This window comes from Enhydra lutris, unplaced genomic scaffold, assembly GCF_002288905.1.
Source record: "Enhydra lutris kenyoni isolate GAN:26980312 unplaced genomic scaffold, ASM228890v2 scaffoldscaffold32, whole genome shotgun sequence".
NCBI lineage: Eukaryota > Metazoa > Chordata > Mammalia > Carnivora > Mustelidae > Enhydra > Enhydra lutris.
The window spans coordinates 11,789,902-11,807,908 of NW_019154116.1; the positions used below are offsets into that span (position 1 = coordinate 11,789,902).

The window sequence follows — 18,007 nt, forward strand, 5'->3', positions numbered from 1 at the left end:
AAAGGGTGCAGGATGGTCTCTTTGTTTGAGTGAGGCCATGTTACGAACTTCACGTTTATATGCTTTGCTCAGGGCACCGGGGTGGCTTAGTCAGTTAAGTGTCTGCCTTCGGCTCAGGTCATGATCCCAGGGTCCTGGGATCGAGCCCCACGGAGGGCTCCCTGCTCAGAGGAGAGTCTGCTTTTCCCTCTCCCTCTGCCCCTCCACCTGCTTGTGCTCATGCTCTCTTGCACGGTCACTCTCTCAAATAAATAAATGAAATCTAAAAATAAAAATAAATTAAAAAATCTTTTTACACTTTGCTCATTTTTCTAATGGACCTTTCATCTTTTTCCTGACTAGCAAGTACATTTGGTCTGTGTCTTATATTTTTCTGATAATTTTAACTTGCTTTTTATTGGTGCTGTACTGTTATGGTGGTTTTTCTTTATCGGGGTTTTCTGGCCTTTCTGGCTCCATGCTTCTCTACTTCATGTCCTTGCTTCTCCTAATGGTTTAATTTTTGTTTTTGTCTTTATTTAAAAAAAAAAGGAGAAGAAAAAAAAAAAACTGTTTTCTTCTAGTACTTCACCATTACGACATAGATCCTATATACTAAATAACTTCTACAAGAAGGTTTTAATGTTGTTGAACAAATTACCTACTCCTGAAGTTTTTCCAGCCATTGTCAGATTGCCCTGCAGGGATGCATAGCTTATCCCACTCATCCAGATAACTCGAGATATTGGACTTCAGCCTTCAGTTTCCAATGACCTCAATCATAAGATAACAGATTGGGGTAAGAGCAGAAGGAGAGGTCTGGTGGACACGTTCACTCACTGAGAACATGGGGAGAGCAAGCTATGTGGCTCTTAATCTAATACTCTGTCTTGCACTGACATTTGCATAAAGTCTTTAAATAACATTGGATGGGATTTTGCAAGTGTTTCCACTGCTTGTAAGTACCAACATACGTCTCTGTTTTTGCTCTCTTAGATATCTTGAATGAACTCTTCCAACGGGAGAACAGGGTATTGCATTATTGGACCATGAGAAAGAGACGGCTAGACCAGTGCCAGCAGTACGTGGTCTTTGAACGAAGTGCCAAGCAGGTCGGTCATTACACCGGGCTCCCCTATGCTCTCCAGCCTCCACTGGGTGGCTCTTGACATATAAGCCGTTTCTGAAAACCACTTTCAAATGATCAAAACAGTCATGTCTTTTAAATAAATTTGTCATGAAAAGAAAACCCCTACCCTGTAAAAATGTGATTTGGGCCCTCAGCAAGTGTGTCACACAGCTGGCCTCTACTGCCATCAGCTCGGACATAAGACCACCAGGTACAAGTCCTGATTATGACAATGATTCAAAAATTGTTACGGAAGCTAGATTCTGTACTTGTAGAAATACTACAGTGGGTGGGGTTTTTTTTTTTGTTGTTGTTTTTTGCTGGATTATATTTTCAAGATAAAATTTTATTCTTCAGATAACTTGAGCTAAAATTCGGTAAGAAATGTTTCAGAATTTCTAAGAATTCAGTAGAGTTAAAAAATGTTCATGCAGTTGACTAATTCAGAGACCTCAAGAGGGTGCATTTGTGGAGCATGGGGCTGGCTCACTTAATAGAGCACGGGACGCCTGATCTCAGGGTCATGAGTTCAAGCCGCACGGTGGGTATAGAGCCTACTTAAAAAAATAAGTAAAAATATAAGGCTAGAGTTTCCGTCTTCTGAAGTCATTTTGGGATAAGTGCTTCCACCAGTATGGTTAGTCGTGGAAGATCGTTTTAGGGTAAAGTCTGTCTGACCCCTAACGTGAACTACAATTTCTGTCACTTCTTGGCATTAACGGGAGCACAGGAATCCGTAAGCTGTTGGTCCAGAATGTGGAGAGTCTGGAGGGCACGGAGGGCAGAAGGCTCGCTCGCAGAACACCTGTGTGAGCCATCTCGTGTTCTGCGTGTCAGGGAGCTTAAAGTCACTGGGGCCTCTTCAGTGCTGTGGGTCTCTGGTCACTGTATCAGACATGGACAGTCTTCTAATTTCACCTGTGCCTGCCACAGAGTAGGCATTCAGTTAAATCTTTTAGCTCAAGAAAGATTAAATTTTCCTCAGCACAGTTTCCCACTTAGGGAGAATATTTTCGATTTGGTCAGTGTTGGTTTCAGGCGGGCAGTGAGGGGCTCAGAACGGCTTAGTTCCCCTGAGGCTGGTAAGCCGGAGCTCCTGGACTATAGACCTGGCACCAGCCTCAGCCCTTCCCTCATCTTGGCTGATGTTACCAGAAGTAGTTAGAGTCCCAACAGAAGTGGCAAGCAGCATTTTTTATTTTTATTTTTTTATTTTATTTATTTTTTTTTAAGCAGCATTTTTTAGTGTTTAAATACATTTAAATACATTAAATACATGACAGTTCAACCGAATTTCAGACTTACGGGGCCTGATTTTGTTTCTAATTAGAGATTGTCTCATAATCTCTTCTCGTATGTCTTTATTGTTTCTCTGTTGAAAGACTAGCAGTCATTCAGCTACAGAGAACACAATTGTAAATAATTATTTTAATAGAGAAAAACAATGGAATGTGTTGTTGCTTTTTCCTAAAGTCAGTTCATCTGCCCAAAATGAAATCTGGAAGTGTAGGCCTTTGCAAGCCCGTTGGATTCTGTTCTGTACTGTGCTCACAGTCCTGCACTGAAATTGCTTATTTATAACCCCAGTCCTGGAGGCCCCCCTGATGCGCGGCACCCTGAGCTTAACTGGCAGGAATGCAGAGTGGTGATTCAGGCCCCGGCTCTGGGGGCGAGTCCTGGCTCTCGGACTTCCCAGGCACCTCTGGCCTCCTCAGTGCTCTTCCCAGGCTCTTCGCTGTGGAACACTGGCACTCTCCCAGGCTGTCTGGGGCTGGCTCTTACTTCTGTTTCCTATCTTCTTACCTTCTCTGCTGGTACCTCCCAGCCCTGACCCCCGCTTCGGGTCTGCAGACTTAGAAATCCCAGCTGCCTCCGTGGTGTCTACTTTGGCCTTACTAAGACCAGAACTGGACTCATGAAACCCTGTCCCCCCTCATCATCTTCTGTGGGTGTCCCCCAAGCCCCCTCATCTTTTCTTTTTAATTTTTTTCAGTGTTCCAAGATTCACTGTTTATGTACCACACCCAGTACTCCATGCAATACGTGCCCTCCACAATACCCATCACCAGGCTCACCCAGCCCCCCACCCCATCCCCTCCAAACCCCTCAGTTTTTTCTCAGAGTCCACAGTCTCATGGTTCATCTCCCCCTCCGATTTCCCCCAACTCACTTCTCCTCTCCATCTCCCAATGTCCTTCATGTTATTCCTTATGCTCCACAGATAACCGAAACCATATGATAACTGACTCTCTCTGCTTGACTTATTTCACTCAGCATAATCTCTTCCAGTCCTGTCCCTGTTGATACAAAAGTTGGGTATTCATCCTTTCTGATGGAGGCTTAATACTCCATAGTATATATGGACCACATCTTTTTTATCCATTTGTCTGTTGAAGGGAATCTTGGCTCTTTCCACAGTTTGGTGACTGTGGCCGTTGCTGCAATGAACACTGGGGTACAGATGGCCCTTCTTTCCACTATACTGTATCTTTGGAGTAAATACCCAGTAGTGCAATTGCAAGGTCATAGCATAGCTCTATTTTTAATTTCTTAAGGAATCTCCACACTGTTTTCCAAAGTGGCTGCACCCACTTGCATTCCCACCAACAGTGTAAGAGGGTTCCCCGTTCTCCACATTCTCGCCAGCACCTGTTTTTTCCTGTCTTGTTGATTTTGCTGGCCCCCTCGTCTTATGGAGTGTGTCCTCCAGGCTCCATCGTCCTATGTGGGTGTCCCCCAGACCCCCTCATCTTATGGGGTGTGTCCCCAGGCTCCATAGTCCTATGTGGGTGTCCCCCCTGGCCCCCTTGTCTTACGGGGTGTATCCCCCTCCTCATCTTATAAGTTGTGTCCCCCAGGATCCCCTCCTCTTACATGGTGTGTCCCCGTGCCCCCTCACCTTCCAGGGTGTATAGCGCCTGGTTCCTTTCTTTCCCAGTTTCCCACCTTCACTCCTTCATGAGTCCCATAGGTGCAGACCTCCCACACGTGTCAGATCTGCCCTCCCCCTTCACATCCAGAGCCAGCATGCTGTAGGAACCCCAGCCGTGTCCTGCCTGAGTCTTGGAGCCCGTTTGCTGACTGGTTACTTCTTCCACTTGCTGTGTACTGCAATTCCTTTTCCACACGGCAGCCCTGTTAGCTTTCACAGAGAAGTCGAGGCTGTGCTTGTGAGCTCCTGGGCCTTCCTGCCCTCCCAGCCTCTCTCCAGCCTCTCCTCTAGCCTCCGCAGCAGACCAGCTCAGCAGCCTGCGGCCACGGCGCACCCCCCCCTCTGCCTGCTGAGTTTCTCCCTGTTCTTCCGAACCTGTTGCTTCCCAGCCAGCCTCTCCCGGCTTATACACCGCCTCTGCTGATCTCCCGTTCTAAGTATGGTGTCCCTGCTCTCATTTGTCTTTGTGTGTCTTTCTTCATCTCCCACTTCCTGCCCAGTCTGCAGGGGCAGGCCTGAAGCTCCACTCATTCCCCAGTCCCCCAGCTAGCACCTGACTCAACAGCAGGCCCCCGGAGACAGGGTGATTAAGTCTGAGAAAACCAGGGACCTTTGGAGGGATTGACAAGCATCACTTTCAGCCTCCAGCCGGCAGCACTGTTAACACTGTCCCGGGTGGGCTCCAGCCTGACAGCTGTAACTCCCGTGCAGTCAGCTGCACGGTAAGTCATCTGGCCAGGTCGTGGTTTCCTTCACACTTTGCCTTCTAAAATGCTGTAGATACTGTGACGTGTCTAATAGACATGGTGACATTTCTGCTCTAAGATGAGCGCAGCACAACGGATGACCCAGAGACTACAAATGGCAAATGTAAAAGCTTCTCCATTTTTATGTTTCTTTCCCACAGTGTTGGGTTTTTAGATGCATATGTTTGAATAAGTCTGATTTCACTTTAGTTACACGGAAATAGAAGTGATGAAACCACTTTCATCTAAGGGCACGAGATCGCGTATGCATCAGAACTGGGTCTTTGCAGTCTGAACCTCTCTGGCCCCCTTCTTCTCAGGTGTACTCCCTTCTCTCCTTAACCCCTCCACCACAGGGGTTAGGCCCCATCTTCTGCTGGCGTCCCCCAACCGCATGGCATGTTTGGGCATCATGGGATGGGACCCCCAAAAAGCAAGTGTGGTGGGTCCCACTGGTACTCAGTAAAGGCAGGAAGAGGAAATAAGGCCTAAACATTTAGCAGCACGAGTCTCTCAGATCGCCCCCCATCCACACCTTCTCAGTATCTTAGAAAAAGGATTTTAGTGTTCGCTTCTTCTGTTGTGATTGTACTTCACAGCTATAAGAACCTCTTGAACTGTTTAATCATTGTGATATAAGTGATGTGCTTTCTAGAATGTTAGGGTTTTTCTTTTACTTTTGGACTTACAATAGTTATTTCAGAAGCTCATCTGTCCTTGACGCAAGTACTTCTAGGTATGTGCCAGCCTTGGCTTGTGGCTTCACATCTGTGTGCGCTGCGCACGGAATGGGGCTGCCTTTACCAGGGCTCAGCCGTGAACATCTCCATTCCTCCACTCTCTAGGCTTTAGAATGGATCCATGACAACGGGGAGTTCTACCTTTCCACACACACCTCCACGGGCTCAAGCATACAGCACACCCAAGAGCTACTGAAAGAGCACGAGGAGTTTCAGATCACTGCCAAGGTAGGTTCAGGTTGGTAATAAACATCTCTTCAGTCGCCTAGATGCCCAGCAGGTTTTCCAGAATAACCTAGAACAGGACACTTCATGTACATAAGGTAATTCTCAAAAAAAAAAATAAAAATAAAAAGTCACTTAAACTCCTTATCCAAAATTGGAGAAATAGTGGGACCCCAGTGGCTTATCATACATTAATGTAGGTGACACTTCCTTCTGCCTTTCATGCTTCCCCTCAGCTGTCCCTCCCTTTATGTGGTGTTCCCTTTGGATCCTCTGATTTTGGCAAATACCTTTACATTTTCTTTTTTGTACTTGCTATTTTCAGGAAACACTGTTTGGTGTTACTGACTTTCTTGGGTGTGTTTTGTCGACACTCTTTGGCCTGGTGTCTGGTCAGTGACACTTCCTGCTGCAGCCCTGCTCACACCCTGCCCGATCCGGTCAGGAATCGGTCTGGGGTACGGCTGGCAGAGTTCACCTCCGCAGGCTCGTAGTGCTTGTACACGGGCTTATGCGAGTGGAGACATCTTCGCTTTCTTCCTGAAAGGTTAAATAGAATTAAACACATGGCATATGTAACATACGTGAGTAAAGATGAATTTTTAAGCCAATCTGTAAGACTCCACACATTGCCACGAATATTTTCCCCGTTAGAGTATATACCCACAGAGGCTAACTCTTTTACCTCAAAACAGTTTTGCGATTTTTAGAGTTCCCTTCTCAACCTGTGGTATTTTTATTTTTGTTTTTCAAAGTCTTTGAATATACATTCTTGTAGTATTTTCAGAAGTGCCTCTGTTTTTGATGATAGATTTGAGGTGTTTTGTTTTGTTTTGTTTTGTTTTTAAACTGGAAATTCAGATTTACTGGTAGAAATAAGTGATTAAGCTGGATAGTCTATTTGGTTAAAAAGAAGTATTCCCACAAAGTTAAAAAAAAAAAATGATTTTCTCGTGTTGCCCTTAAGGTGGCTTTGAAAACCCGTCAGTGGGAAATTTTTAAATCCTCTAGAGTGGCAACAGCTACTTTGTATTATGTTTATTTGTACTTTGTTTTCTGTAACTGTTTCTGACCCCTCCTGCTATTCCTCACTGCCCTCTGCCCGCCCACTAGATGTGGGCTCTGGGAACCCCTGGTCTTTGCTCTGGAAGAGCACACAGTCAAGTGCCGCTGCGGACAGACTGACCCCTGCAGGGCTCGGTGAGAGCTGGCACTGGTGGGGGGGGGCGGCACCGTGAGCACTGGGGCTCGGGGGCAGGCTCAGGCAATCAGGCAATGACAGCTGCACCCAGAGGGGCCATGAGCACCCAGAGGGCGCCCACCCACTCATCTGAGGAGAGCTGACCTGCCTGCCCCTGCAGGTAAGCAGCGTGCCTTTTGCTTCCTAGATACAGCACCCCTTTGGCTGTATAATTCTTGTTTTTCTTAATAGTTGGATAATAAATTATAGTTGTGTGCCTCATATGATCGATCTTTGTTTCTTTGAATAGCCTTTGATTATAGAGGTATTAAGAAAATGCCTAAGATCCCACTCAGAGGGTAGATTTAAGATTGGTTCCTTTTCACGAGCTTTCATCTCTGTTAATGCTGCCCTCCGCAGGTCATTATGCACAAACAGCCCTGTCGCTGCACAACCCCAGGGGGCGCCAGGCACACAGATGTGATGTGAATGCCACTATCTACAGTGCACTAGCATGGCAGCTGTGTTCCACCAGTGGGGTGTATACAAAAGGATTATTTCTGAATTTCCCTTCTCAAATTTGGGGTGTGGTTATTAAAGAATGAGCAGTAGCGGGCATCTTTTTGCCCTTGAATTTTGTAAAAAATAAGCATCTAAAATCACAGGTAATATCTGACCTTGCTGTTTCCCAGATATACAGAGCTCTTTCTTTCACTGAATATACGGAATCAGTTTTGCCAAGAGGAACTGGTAGATTTTGAAAAGAATACCTCTTATTCTTTTTCTTAGCCTTTTTATTCTTTTGGTTTCTGGCTGCCTTTGTTTTAATCAGACAGCCCCTGCTCTGGCCCTTGGAGGTGTTGCTTGCCTTCTGTTCCCCTCTCACAGTGTCTTTAAGAAACCATTTTTCTTTTGTTATGTAGAGACTCTTTTTTGCTTTGACTTGACTGTCTTCCAGCTCTGTTGTTACAGTGGCTGCTCTTGTAACATATTTAGTGTAATAGAAATAAAGCTTTTTGGTTACTATCTGACCTATGACTCAGCTGCATTCCTTTGCAACTCTTAATGTAATAATTTTTCAAAGTGCTTTGCAGGCATCACCTGCATCCAGGTCACGAGTGTTTACTTAAAAGCCAATTTCTGTCCTTATTCGAGACTTAGTGACTTAAACTATTTAGGAGTGAGACCTGAAAATGAGCAAATTTAAACAAGGGTCCCACATGATATTTACATAAGCACATTGGAGTCAGATCCACTGCCTGAGACCGGCAGAACTCGGCCTTCTCCTTCCTTCACACTTCCATCACCCATGTCCCCAGTGCCAAATGCCTTAATCTGCCAGAAAGTGACTTAAGACCATTGAATGTGCATCCTTTCTGGATTTCTACTTACTTAAGAACGTGATGAGTAAAGATCCTTTGAGCTGGTAGATTCAGAAATTCAGTTTGCTTTTATTTTTCTACAAGCCCCTGATTGTGCTGACTGATGAGGTCATTCAAATTATAACATTTGCATTCTTTTAAAATAAAAATCTACTTCTGTAACAGTTTCTAGAAATAATGAAGACTTGTATAATACTTCATTTTAAAAGAGGTAGAAAGTTTTTTTCATAGTGTTAAGTAGCCTTTTGGAGAAAAACTGAGTTGGATTCATATCCCACCTTGATACCAAGGTAAGTGTCAGAAAAAAGGCTGAAGTAGCAGCAGTGAAAACCTGACCCACTAGAAGAAAGAACAGGACACAAAACCCAAGCCCATAAAAGAAAGATAAAAATCACATACACAATAAAATGTGAAAATTGCTAAAGGGCAGTCCACCGTAACTAAAAGACAAAAAGCAGAGAAGATAAATACACAGTTCATATGACAAAGGGCTGATCTCTTAGAAGTAAAGAGCTTTTCTAAATCACTAAGACAAAACAAGAAAGTGAACAAAAGACGTTGAAGAGGTCTCACAGGAAAAGAATTACAAATGGCTTTGAAATATATGAAATTGTCAAATTTACCTAAAATAAAATAACACGTCAGAACTGCAGTAGGTCCTGTTTTCACCCAAGAGATTGGCAAAGATCAAGAAGTTTGCAGCTGTTGCCTTGGGAGTGGTGAGTGGAGGTGACCTTTGCGGTGTCACCGTTATTACCAACCATCGTCACAGATGCCCAGCCCCCCAGGCCCACATCTCGGAAATGCGGCCTCTGCACATGCGCAGACGCAGACCGGGGCGGGGGGGCGTTTTCTCCTGCTTTGGGCCCGGCATGAGAAAAGCGCAGGAGCAGCATGAAGGGCCCATCAGTGGAAGCGCATTAGCTCATAGAAACAATATGCAGCTCTCAACGTGAAACAAGGGTGTGGCTTGTGTTCCAGTGGCCAAGGATAACTGAGTTGTTAAATGGAAAGTACTTGGTGTAGAGCAGCGCTTATTCTGTGCAAGCATGTAGGTACAAAAGGAGAGAGAGAAAAAAATATAGGTGTAACCCCTTCGGTACTAAAACGTTTCTGGAATGATAACACAGGATGTTGATCACTGAGACAGGTCATGGGAAGGCAGGGCAAGAAGACTTTACACTTTGTATCCTCTTTTACCTTTTGAATTTTGAATTCTATGCATACATTTAAAAAACACCAATTAAAAAATATATATATCAAGATATAAAAGGTTCGTGAATGAGCAGATTCATCATACTTCATTTTTATCACACCATTCATTCAGTCATTATTCACAGAGCCCTTGCCGCTCACCAGAAACCACTCCTCGTGCTGGGCTCATGGACTGCGGTTTCTAGTTAGAGAAACAGGCAATAACAAGACGAATGGGTAAATATATATTCATGTGCGTGCGAAGGAATGAGAGAAAACAGACAGCCATCAGGGAGGGAAGGAGGCCATGGTTGAGGGAGTGTCTCGGCCACAGCTCTTGGAGAAACTGACTACCAATGGTTTAAATAAAGTTACAAGCTACCAGGCTCTGCCTCTAGGCCACCTTCTGTGGCATCTAGTGTTCAGTAACAGCCTGTTGGTGTTGTTACACATCGGCACCTTGTCTGTTTTGTAGGATGTGTACTAGGGAAAAACCCTCCTGCCCGTTCTTGGTGTTTTTGTTTTCCCTTTCAGTTGTCTTTTTTATCTTCACTTCGGTGACCGTGGTGCTTACAACGGGACACAGTTTTCTTGCCTCGTTAACGATACACATAACTCTGAATACCCTTCACCGATGGAGCATGGGAACATAGGTGCTCCCTGGGTGTCACACAGAACCTTCTTTGTGCTGCTCAGCACAGTAGAATCTGGGCACACAGCAGTGTAACCTTATCTAGGCAACACAGTTTGTTAATAATCCCACCATACTCCTATTAATTGTCTTTCATATTAAAATTTAATAAAATAAAATGTAATAATTTCACATTAAAATTCATATTAAATTTAATAGTAAAATTCATAATAAAATTTAATAAGTTAACTTCCTCTTGGAATGTATGCTTCCAAGTCCGAAGCTTTGACTTCTTTATTTGGTTTATATTTAGTCTTGTCTTAACATATCCAGAAAGATGTTGTGTTGGTAAGTGAAAAGATTGGGTTGAGGGGCGTCTGGGTGGCTCAGTCAGTTCAATGTCCAACTTGATTTTGGCTCAGGTCATGATCTCAGGATCCTGAGATCAAACCCCATGTTGGGCTCTGCACTGGGTAAGGAGTCTGTCTAGGATTCTCTCTCTCCCTCTTTCTCTGTACTTCCCCTCCACCTTCCCCTCTCTTAAAAAAAAGATCTGGTTGACAGATCTCTTCCTGTTAGCTCCTTCTACTTGAGTTCATTTCCATACCAGATGAAAGCCCTATCAACTTCAGGGTAGTTTAAGTTTTGCTGACTTTTTCCAATAAACAGCTTGAATAGAATCTGCAATAGTTAGTTTTTTTTCCACAGAGACATGATTGTATCTGAGTTTTGTTTTCACTTGTTTTTTGAAAAGTATTATATTAATGCCTGTTTAGAGTAACTATCACGCCCATTAAAGTTATAGGCATATACATACTTGCACAAAGAACCTAATGTTAATTTATTTTCTCAAGAAGTATTTGGTAAATGTCCATTACGCGCCAGGCAGACGGCAGTGAGATATTAGTAAGCAAAACAGATATCCCGGTCCTGTGGTGGTTACATTCTAACAAGAGACAGGCAGGCAGTAATGGTAGTAAGTAAACTGGGTCCTTGTTAGGAGGTGATCTGTGCCTTGCCGACAAGTAGAGCTGACAGGGTAAGGAAGGGTAGCTGTGACAGGAAGGGGTAGTTGTAATTTTAAGGGAATCAGGGAGGGGCCTGCTGAGAAGGGGGCCTTTAGTCAAGCGCAGACCTAAAGGAGCCACGGAGACATCTGGGGGAATAGCATCCCCGGCTGGGTGCTGGGGCAAAGAAATGGAGACAGGGAGCCCGCGTAGGGCCCACATGCTGGACACTGTGGCCAGTCGGGCACTCAGCTGTAGCGAGGTTACCCGGGGTGTCTGCAGAGCCCAAGGATTTTGACAGCTGGCTTTACAGGTAGCCTAGTGAATTCTGCCTCAGACTTACTGTATAAACTAAGATAATTTATCCAGGTTTTGAGCTCTGACCTTTATCCTTTTGGGATTTTTTTTTTTTTTTTTTTTTTGAGGCCTCTGCTCTCACGTACACCTGTTGGGGGGTTTTAAAGTCAGCTTCCTGAATGTTAGGCATAGAGATTTTCTAGATTAATGTCCGTGGAAAAAATCAGGTTCCCTGCCAGAGGAGTAACTGTACTCCTTGCAAGCGCCAGCGGGAACGTTGAAGGAAGCCTCATTGTCGGAACCACGGGAAGGATGTGGTGGAAAAATCAGTTGAGTGAAGTCACTGCCATAAACGTTAAACCAGTGTTTTAGGCTTATCCTTAACTTGAAGAAAAAGTAAGCAAGTTATGTTTAACTTAATTAAGACATCTTCTCTAAGTACATATACAAACAAAATAACTCTTTTGAGAGGGAGTTCTACAACAGGGAAGGACATTTAAAATACCTCTAGGAAGATCATTTCCTGACATTTCCTCCATTTCTACTGAGAGCTGAAGGAGAGATGAACATGAGATGTGGACTTGCTCCAAGGATCCGTGGAGGGTCTGCCGGGGGGAGGGGGGGGGGATCCTCTGCCACGTTGGCGGCAGGAAAGCCGGCATCCGTATCTGACCACTGCTGCCCTGAAGGCACGGGGCATGGACCTGCGGGCAGCAGGGAGCGTCTCTGTAGCCGGTGCATGTAGCAGGTCAGTGGTGGAGAGTCGCAGGGCCCCGAGAGAGCCTGAGCGAGCATTCCTGTCTTCCTTCAACAGAGCGCTCCTGAGCATCGACCCGATGGAGACATTGCCGAAGAATGTCTAGATTTTTGCCTGGTGGTTCTCAAGGTCATAAACCTGCCATTCTTTGTGGCAAGCTGAGGAGAGGTAGCTCGGCTAGGATCATGGAGATGAATGGGTGGACTTGGAGCTTCAGTGGAAGTTTCTGTCCCCAGCGGTTTTTCCCTGTTGGGAGCTCAGAGCAGTAGGCAAGTTGCCACTATGTTTCTGGTCTCTGGCAGTCGAGTTCATTTGCCTCACAATACTTTCCTGTTGTTTTTTTTGCAGCAAACCAAAGAGAGAGTGAAGCTATTGATACAGCTGGCTGATGGCTTTTGTGAAAAAGGGCATGCCCATGCAGCAGAGATAAAAAAATGTGTGACTGCAGTGGATAAGAGGTACAGAGATTTCTCTCTGCGGATGGAGAAGTACAGGACCTCTTTGGAGAAAGCCCTGGGGATTTCTTCAGATTCCAACAAATCGGTAATTTACCTTGTGCGCACAGAATAAAGGTGTTCTTGCTCGTGTCCTGCCCAGGTTGAATTAACTGAAGTTCCTTGGCTCTCTTCCTCCACAGAGCAAAAGTCTTCAGCTAGACATAATCCCCGCCAGTGTCCCTGGGTCGGAGGTGAAGCTTCGTGATGCCGCTCATGAGCTCAATGAAGAGAAACGGAAGTCAGCCCGCAGGAAAGAGTAAGCCGTTCTCTCCGAACCTGCTGGGATTCGCTGAGCAAGTGAAGGGACCGTCACTTGGACAGACACACTTGTGTGTGTGTCTGAAACCAAATGGCGCTGATCTGTTGTGCTGCTCTGGGTGTGAGGCGTTTTCACAGCATAGAAGCCACTGTCCCTTGTCACCTGCTTCAGAAACCGGGTCTTGTTTTCGTCCCTGTGCCTCCATTTCCTACAGGGTAAACAAACTGTTTTAGGGTCGTTGGTCATGAGTAAGTAGTAGTACCAACGAGAAAAATAACACACATGGGGCTGTTTCAGAATTGCCGACTGGTGCACTGTACTAGACACTCATGAAGACAGGATTGTCCTGAACCAGGGGTTCCCAGCTGGGGGACATTCCGCCCCATGCGGAGACATTTTTGGTTGTCACACCGTGGGGAGGGGCTGTGTGCAACAGCATTCAGTGTTTGGAGACCAGGGATGCTGCTGACTCCTCCATGACACAGGACAGCCCCCCAGCAGAGTGCTGTCTGCCCCCGAGGTGTCAGCGGTGCTGAGTGAGAAGCCCTGACCTGTGGGGACCTCAACAGAATGTTTTCCAAAACGGTTTTTCCTTTGAATCGGTGGCTGCATACTATTATCGTCCTATCTGTTCTTGACTTAATTCCCCAGTACACCTTACTGACTGATGCTTTTAAAACTGCCTTATTATTTTGTAAACCATCAAAGTAGGTAGTTAAAAAGAGCATGTGTCCTGCCTGTAAGCTGAGCTCCTCGCTGTCTTCCTCTGTTGAAGGTTCATCATGGCTGAGCTAATTCAAACTGAAAAGGCTTACGTAAGAGACCTCCGCGAATGTATGGATGTAAGTAAGTTTTTTTGCTTGTTTATTTAGATTCGGTCTAAGCGAGCTCGTTATCCCAACCTGTTGGCGATTCTTAAAATAATCACACTTTTTGTTGCTTCTGAGAGTTGAAGTGTGCCTAAGCAGCCTGCTTTTCTTGTTTCCGCTCTTCTGTGAGGTTCCAGGCTGTGTTTTGCTCATCCCAGAGATGACACAGCAGTAACCCTCTCATTCCATTCATCACATGATGGCCTGGCTCACAGTCTCTTTGTACAGAATTTTACAGCAGCTTCAGAGAAATGTGCCTACTAATTGTGACGGGCAGCTCGTCCTCTCAGTAGTTTGAAAGAATATTTGTCATACCTCGCAGAGTAGGGTAACTCCAAAACTCGCAGCCGGGGATAGAAAGTTTTGAGCTGGAATGTATAGGAACTATTCCCAAGTGCTTATAGCAACTGTGGGGACTTTTTTGGGGAAAAGTTTTTCATGTTGTTTTATAAAAAGTTGCAATCTTCAGATGTGTTTTTCAGTGATTCCTGAACTCTGGGTGTGTATTACAGATGTCAGGAGTAGCTGTTTCTTGGATGTGTGCTGTCGGTTTTTGTATAATCCCTCTGCTTCCCTCCTGACCAGACATACCTGTGGGAAATGACCAGCGGGGTGGAGGAGATCCCAGCCGGCATCGTAAACAGAGAGCTTGTTATCTTCGGGAACATGCAGGAAATCTATGAGTTTCATAATAAGTGAGTGGCTTTACCTTTGGGGAGCTGGTTACTCTTGAAATCTAGATACTGTGCCGCAGTGTCACGACAAGGAATGGAAGCTTCCAACTGAATTAAGCATCCATTTCAGTGAATCTGTTGAAATATGAATGATCCCTGTTGGGTTTTCGTCAAGAGACCCCGACACTGTAGAGACAGTTTTTATAGAGATTCAGCTTTTTCCATGTGCTTCCGTGCCGTAGAAGTAAGGTCAGGGGAAGTGTGAGCACTGTGTTTGGAGGAAGCTGTGTCACCAGCTGCTACGTCCATTCCTTCTCAGAATTAAAGGAGAGCTCTCCGGGGCTGCTGGCCGATGTGTGGTCTTGTGGTCTTTACCAAGAAGAAAGGAGGAACTGAGGACAGAACAGATGTGTTGTCTGACCAAAATAAAATGCTCTGTCCATTGGCCACAGGAGGCACTTGGTTTTATTTTTAAGGGTTTTCTTTTGTTTTGTTTGTTGTTGTTGTTGTTTTAAAAGGCACAAGTTGCTTTGGACAGAGTCTCTGCAGCCCAGTAGACTGTGGAAGGATAATGCTGGGGCCAAAGCTGCCGGACTCTTCCTCATGCCCCAGCCACCCCCCGCCACACCCCAGCAAAACGCACTGAAATCTCAGTGACTTCTTCTGTTTATCTGTATCCCTAAATAACATCCTTAGCTACTGAACAAAGCACTCGCCCGGAAGTAGGCTGCTGGGGTAGACTTTGTATTAGGAAGTGCTTAAGGGCTAAACATGTTAGCTGATTGAAAGTCACAATAACCTAGCCTAGTTAAGAGCTACACGTTTTGTTAAATCTTTCAAATCTAGAGGCGCAGATGTGTCACTGCACTTGGTTGAAATGGTATGCTTGGCCTGCTTGGTTTGATTTCTGGCTTATCTCACTGGTAAAGTGCTTTAAACCCTCTTGATAATACAATACCGTTTTGACTCTGCAGCATATTCCTGAAGGAGCTGGAGAAATATGAGCAGCTACCAGAGGACGTGGGACACTGCTTTGTCACCTGGGTGAGGACCCTCGGCTCCTCATTCTCACAGCTGTGGCTTTGCAGGAAGTTGGAAGGAATATGGTTCATTTTTCTTCTGTCACCATCTTCTGCAGTGTCGGCTTACAGAGCAGGGGGCTTTGCCTCTAAGAATTACATTCTCCAGCCAGATAGTCATGTGGAATGAGCTTTTTATTGGTAGTGCGATGGTTTGAAGTGGAACATTTGAACATCTGGCGTATGGGGCCTGTGAGTGGCCCTGGGGATTCATAAGGACACACGAGTGCCCAGCACGCCTGAGGGGCCGGCGATGGGGTGGGAGGGGTCATCCATCCGGAGGAGAGGCAGACGGTCGCCTTGTGATGGTGCCCTGCCCTCCATGCAGGACGCCAGGGTTTGCCTCAGCGGCTATGGGAGCAGGGGGCAGGTGTGCCCAGCCCTGACTTACTGGGCTGAGGGAGGCTTCTGCAGGCATGGTAGCAGGAGATGGCATTTCTTATTTTTAACAACTTTCAGTATAAAATAGGGTCTCTTTATGTAGAGCTTAAATTTCCTTCATCCCCATAGCTACTTTTCTACATAAAATTCTATCATATTTTGACTTACTGCCATTTGATTTGAAAGAGATATTCTAATTTTTGTTGTTTACAGGCAGACAAGTTTCAGATGTATGTCACATACTGCAAAAATAAGCCTGATTCTACTCAGCTGATATTAGAGCATGCAGGATCCTACTTCGACGTAAGTAAGAGACTCCTGGTGAAGCGATGAAGTCGTCTGCGTTGTGTTTGGTAAACATAAGGATGCCACACTGCTCATCGCTTTCACCTAATGGATGGGAGGGGGTGTTTTCATTTTTATCTGTCGCATTTATGGTGGGATAGTCTTGTGTTTCTAAAAGATCCTTCTAAGATTTCAACAGGTCCGTGTGTATATGAGCTCACTTACTATTTATATATAACCATTCTTAAATGTAATATCATGTGCAGAAGGTGTAGACTATAAACCTGCTTTACCCTCTGTGAAGGAAAAAGAATCTTTGAACCTTTGAATCTTTTTTATTCATTTATTTTTCCCATTTTTATCATGTGATTGATTTCCAAAAGTGGCTTATCAGTAAAATTTTTACAACTAGCACTGTAACAACTAAGATCATTGGGAGGCTCTTTAAGTATATTCTCATTGGTGTAAGCATACATGTAGGTCCTCTTTTTTTGAAAGATATTGCAGGGAGGTGATTTTGTACAAAGGTGGTTGGAGCCTTGTGGAAGTAATATAAAGAAAGCTTCTTGGGTCTCCAGAATATAGTCAAGTGTGCTGAATACATTGTCATTAAAAGAGTACTTTTCAGTATCACGTGTAATTTGGTATAAAGGCTGCGAGAATTTTAGATTTTTTTTCTGTTCTTACGTGTGTGCGTGGCCATGCATGATGTTCTTTTCTGGACATCTGGGAAATTAGGGTACATTTTAGCTTCTGTCTTTGCCGTGGAGCCCTGGAGATGGTCCTATTTTAGTTGTCGTTCTTGTGACCAGTAAGCTCTCATGAGTGCCTTTGTAAATACCAGGTCAGCTCTCCCAGCCCCGTGCTGCCCTTTCTTGTCAGGTTTTCACACCTTCCTCACTCTTTACCATCAGATGAAACTCAACATCAAGGCCGTATGCAGAGTTAGAATTCTGTATGGTCTAAGCACAGAGAGCATGTGGCATATGGAATCGAATAAAAAAAAAAAAAAAAAAAACCTTTGCGCTAAAACACCTTTAAGGATAAAGGAAATTCTGCTTATCTAACTGAGGGATCTCACAGATGTCTCGCCATCAGTTCCCACTATATGGGATATTGCCCATCTTTCTGGGGCTCAGCGAGCGCCGTGGGTGTCTGTGTTTGAGATTTATCACTGACCTGGGAGCGAGGCCGTCCTCTTAACCCCCAGTTCTTTGCCCCTGCCATCCAAAGTAAAATTTTAGAAGCACAGAAGTTTTTTTAACAGCTTTTTAGAAAAAGGGAGCTTTCTTATATCAGCAGGATTAAATCTTTGATGGGGTTTTAGAAAAATACTCTGATCTCATAGCCATTTTTGTCTTCATTTTCTCTAATCATTTTATTTTCTTATGATAAGTAAACTCTTTGATCACCATCTCGGTTTCCCCCATCCCTCCACTCACCTCTCCTCTAGTAACCATCAGTGGGTTCGCTATAGTTCAGAGTCTCTTCCTTGGTTTGTGTGTGTGTTTCTATCTCTCTCTCTCTTTTTTTACTTTGTTCGTCTATTTTGTTTCTTAAATTCCACAGCTGAGTGAAATCATGTGGTATTTGTCTTTCTCTGACTGACTTATTTCACTTCGCCGAATACTCTCTAGCCCATCCATGTCATTGCATATGGCAAGATCTCATTCTTTTGATGGCTGCGTAATAGTCCATTGTATAGATGAACCACATCTTCTTCATGCATCCATCAGTCAGTGGACACTTGTGCTGCTTCCATAG

At 44.8% G+C, this 18,007-nt stretch overlaps 1 protein-coding gene across 3 annotated transcripts in view; it reads left to right on the plus strand.

The window, feature by feature from the left end:
• The window catches only part of LOC111153393 (trio Rho guanine nucleotide exchange factor), a 355,850-nt gene that overhangs the window by 235,972 nt on the left and 101,871 nt on the right, over positions 1 to 18,007 (plus strand). For all 3 annotated transcript variants that reach the window (XM_022512390.1, XM_022512391.1, XM_022512392.1), the window contains 8 exons: positions 976 to 1,091; positions 5,632 to 5,754; positions 12,548 to 12,742; positions 12,837 to 12,952; positions 13,731 to 13,797; positions 14,410 to 14,519; positions 15,473 to 15,542; positions 16,172 to 16,261. In XM_022512390.1, coding sequence (XP_022368098.1) covers positions 976 to 1,091; positions 5,632 to 5,754; positions 12,548 to 12,742; positions 12,837 to 12,952; positions 13,731 to 13,797; positions 14,410 to 14,519; positions 15,473 to 15,542; positions 16,172 to 16,261 — 887 coding nt within the window. The remainder of the gene's footprint in view (positions 1 to 975; positions 1,092 to 5,631; positions 5,755 to 12,547; positions 12,743 to 12,836; positions 12,953 to 13,730; positions 13,798 to 14,409; positions 14,520 to 15,472; positions 15,543 to 16,171; positions 16,262 to 18,007) is intronic.